Below are 3,570 nucleotides of genomic sequence, written 5' to 3'. Positions count from 1 at the left end.
TCACACTCTCAATCTAAACCCTCCACAGGCGGCTGGGACACACTGGGGTGGCCTCTTCCAGGGCCCAGCTCAGAGAGATCTGAGGCATCTTGAGTGTGCTTGAATAACCCAGTTATATGCTTGCTTTCATTATTTAATAAGAAAATGATCCTTCCAAAGCACTCAAACCATTAGACTGCGCTTTGCCCTTTTAGTTGTTCTGTAACAGAAGATGATCACATCTTTCAGGAAATGAAGATAAAGCACAAATTACATGTGTTCCTTCCTCCTGCTTTGCCTTGGGCCAAATATGTGCAGCATCCCAGTGGCTGGGAGCAGGCAGGAATAACTGCAGTGGAAGTGGCTCCTTTGTTTCAAGGGCTTAGCTCTAGTCAACCAGTTGAGAGTGTATTTTACTGCCTTTGTGCCCATTATTTGAATGTTCTGAGTTGAAACTGGCCTGCCAGAGATGTGCCACAATAGGGTGCAAAGGTGAGATGGAAAGCCCTATCTAGAAACTCATTAAGCATTGGCTTTGGCCCTGATTTTTGCAACTGAAAGGGATGGAAATCAGTTTTCTGTCCATCTTCCCTTGAAAATTGAATCCGAACGCTAGAGCCTTTGAATGCTTCTTCACACATGTAACCTGATCAATGGTTTATTGTCTCAAGTCCTCTGGGGAGTGTCACAAGCCCTCGGGCTGTGCCTGAGCATTTCATTTTGCATTTAGCTAAGTCAGCAGAGAAATATGCACAAGCTTGAGCACAAGCCAGACAGCTTCTTCTCTGCTCCGTCTGCAAAAAATCTTTGGGTCTGGGATCACCCGCGCTGCTGGACCAGCCTTCAGAATCAATGGATGTACCTGGAGAAGCCGGTACATAGCATGTGGGTTTTGCTAAATCTGCTAGTGCAAGCATGGCAGATTTTGAAGGGCTCTGATCCCTTCAACAGTGTGATGGGGTCAGCAGTTTTAGTGCATCATAAGCACCTGGATGTCCCTTTAATGGGCACTTCAGTCCAAATGATGGCAATCCTCAGCACAAGGCTGGAGAGAGATTTGAGCCTGCTTGCTGCCTATGCAAGTGGTGGCTGCAAAGATACAGGGATGGAGAGAGATCTCAGTGCTAATATTGATGTCTTTTCTCATTCCCTCAGGGAGAACCTGGCCCACCTGGTTTGCCTGGCCCAACAGTAAGTATTTACCCAGCATCAACTATCTTATTTTCTCTTGTAAATTTACCACAAGGAAATAATGCTTGTGAATCACTCGTTTTCCAGCAATAAGAGTCAGCAGCAGCACTTTCTCCCTCTCGGTCTGTAGGAGAACTCCTACGCATGTTTATCGAGCAGGCTAAAGGGGAACGACAGCTTGTCGTCAGCACCGAACCTGAGAAGAAACGTTCTCGTAGCTAGGAGAGCAGATGGTCTGAGACGAAGGCCGAGGAGAACAGAGTTAAAATCACAGCATACATCTATTCTCCTCCAAGACCCAGTTTTTACGATGCTTTGTATGCCTGAATTGCGATTGTTGCTATGCACATTCTCGGTTCTGGTCACTTGGCCGTGGTTTGAACTATTTGGCGTGTGCACAGAGGCAGGTTTTGCATGGGTGTAGCAGGAGCATGCCGCCTTGGTGTGTGCTTTTAGTTCCCCCTAGAAGTGTGGGCTGCACCACCAGTCTAGACGCAAGCTGAGCATTTGGATGACAGTGAAAAATACGTGGAAAGCATAGAGTCAAGCAGTCTCAGTGATGAAAGAAGATGCTTCAAAGTACTTCTCCAGGGTTGTCCAAACCCAACTGGACTAAAGACCTCCACAGTGGCCAAAATCTGCTCTGTGTAATACACCTGGCACCAAGTGCCTTCCAGGGCTATCCATTCCTGGCAGGATCCATTTCACGGGGAGATGCTCCAAGGCAGGAATAAGCAGGTTCACAGGGAGATGCTCCAAAGTTTATGAGCGTGTATGAGATTTGCATGTGGATGAATTATGAAATCTAATTGTGTCATAGGGCATGACATTAACATTTTAAGAAAGGATCTTATCACTGTCTTGCGTACATCAGGGCATGTGTTGGTAATTATATTAACAGTCGTTGTCTATTATCTGGTTTAGGGACCTAAAGGTGCACCAGGGAAGCCTGGAAAGCGTGGAGATGCCGGGTTACCTGGCCTTCCTGGAGTAGATGTGAGTATTTCAGCTTATTCTCCTGGATTCTTCAAGCACTTTATGTTGGCATGGGCATTTTTCCAAGGCAGCTTGTCAACTTGCACTAAATCTACTGGAGCAGCGAATGTGGGTACTGAACTGAATCAGAGTCTTGTACGCCAGGAGAAATCTGAAGAGACAACTGGACTGTCAGCAAATCTGAATTATTGTTGGGGTTTGCAACATGTTATTTCATGCAGCATTATGTCAAAACCTACAGCATTGCTGGGGCACCATAGGACCGAGCTGTCTGTGACCTGTTTTGATCACAAGACCAGCACTTCATCTTCATGGGAACTCTGTCCAGAGAGCCATTGCCTCTCGTTATAGTTTCAGATGATTTGAGACAGGTAAAACATTTGCATCGTCAGGTGTTTTTTGTGCTAGCAACTGAGTCTGCCTTTGCTTGTGTTCTTTGTACCCAGCTAAAGCATCAAACATAAGGGACAAATTGACAAGGATTCGGGTTTCCTTCAGGCTCTGTTACCAGTTAATCCAGATTCTCAAGGTTCAGACTAAGCATATTCAGTCCTTTAAGGATTTTGTTGGATGTCTTTGACTTCCCAGGACAGAAAAAAACAAGTTACTAAAATCTCTGACAGGAGTGTTGTTTAATCAAGTGAAGAAAGAGTTGCATATTTTCTGAATCAGAAATGAGGAAACAAAACATTAAACTGTTCAGGCTTGGTCAGCAAGCGAAGTTCTTTCAGAATGCAGGAATTTAGCCCAAATTCATATTTTTGAATCCCTCTCTTTTCCATGGTTTAGTGGGTGTGCACTCCTGGCTTTCAGGACAAATGAGGCCAGGCTGTTGTAACCATGCTACCAAAAACAAGGCATTTGTATTATATCTAGTAGCATAGGTGTAATAACAGACTGAACAGTCATCCATGGATGCACTGCAACGCAGCATTATTCCTTACCATCCTTCTGCTCATTGTGCATCGTCTCTGCCTTTTAACTATCATGTATTTACCATCCTTGTGAGAACAGACTAGGTTCATGCAGAGATCTGCAGCTGCCAGAGTCACTGCCTAGTTGCTGCCTGCCAGCAAACATCTAAGCAGGTGACATCCAGCTCTACACCTGTTGACCCAGACTCTGTAACATTGTACTGCTCCGGCAGGGTACAGCCCTGGAAGTGAAACCAGCTTGAAAGAGGCTGTGTCTGCTTTCATCTCCCTGCTAAAAGAAATTCTAGCCAAGCGAGAGTAAACTATCTGACCTGTGCAGGGTTTCAGTGTTTGGGCTGCAAACACGGCACAGACATTCTCAAATGCAAGCTTATTGAGCTAAAAAGTGTTATAAGAATCTTTTTATTACTATATATATAGTAAAGATTCCTATAAATCTCTCTCTCCCCCCCCCCCCACACACACACAC

At 45.1% G+C, this 3,570-nt stretch overlaps 1 protein-coding gene across 1 annotated transcript in view; it reads left to right on the top strand.

The window, feature by feature from the left end:
* Nucleotides 1–3,570, top strand: part of COL9A3 (collagen type IX alpha 3 chain) — a 97,242-nt gene that overhangs the window by 19,128 nt on the left and 74,544 nt on the right. Inside the window, exons 3-4 of the mRNA XM_019510133.1 lie at nt 1,135–1,170; nt 2,095–2,166. Coding sequence (XP_019365678.1) covers nt 1,135–1,170; nt 2,095–2,166 — 108 coding nt within the window. The remainder of the gene's footprint in view (nt 1–1,134; nt 1,171–2,094; nt 2,167–3,570) is intronic.

This window comes from Gavialis gangeticus, unplaced genomic scaffold (assembly GCF_001723915.1).
Source record: "Gavialis gangeticus isolate Ggan-Ray unplaced genomic scaffold, GavGan_comp1, whole genome shotgun sequence".
NCBI lineage: Eukaryota > Metazoa > Chordata > Crocodylia > Gavialidae > Gavialis > Gavialis gangeticus.
Note: the sequence above shows the minus strand (reverse complement) of the source record. Positions and strands in the feature narration are given on the sequence as shown.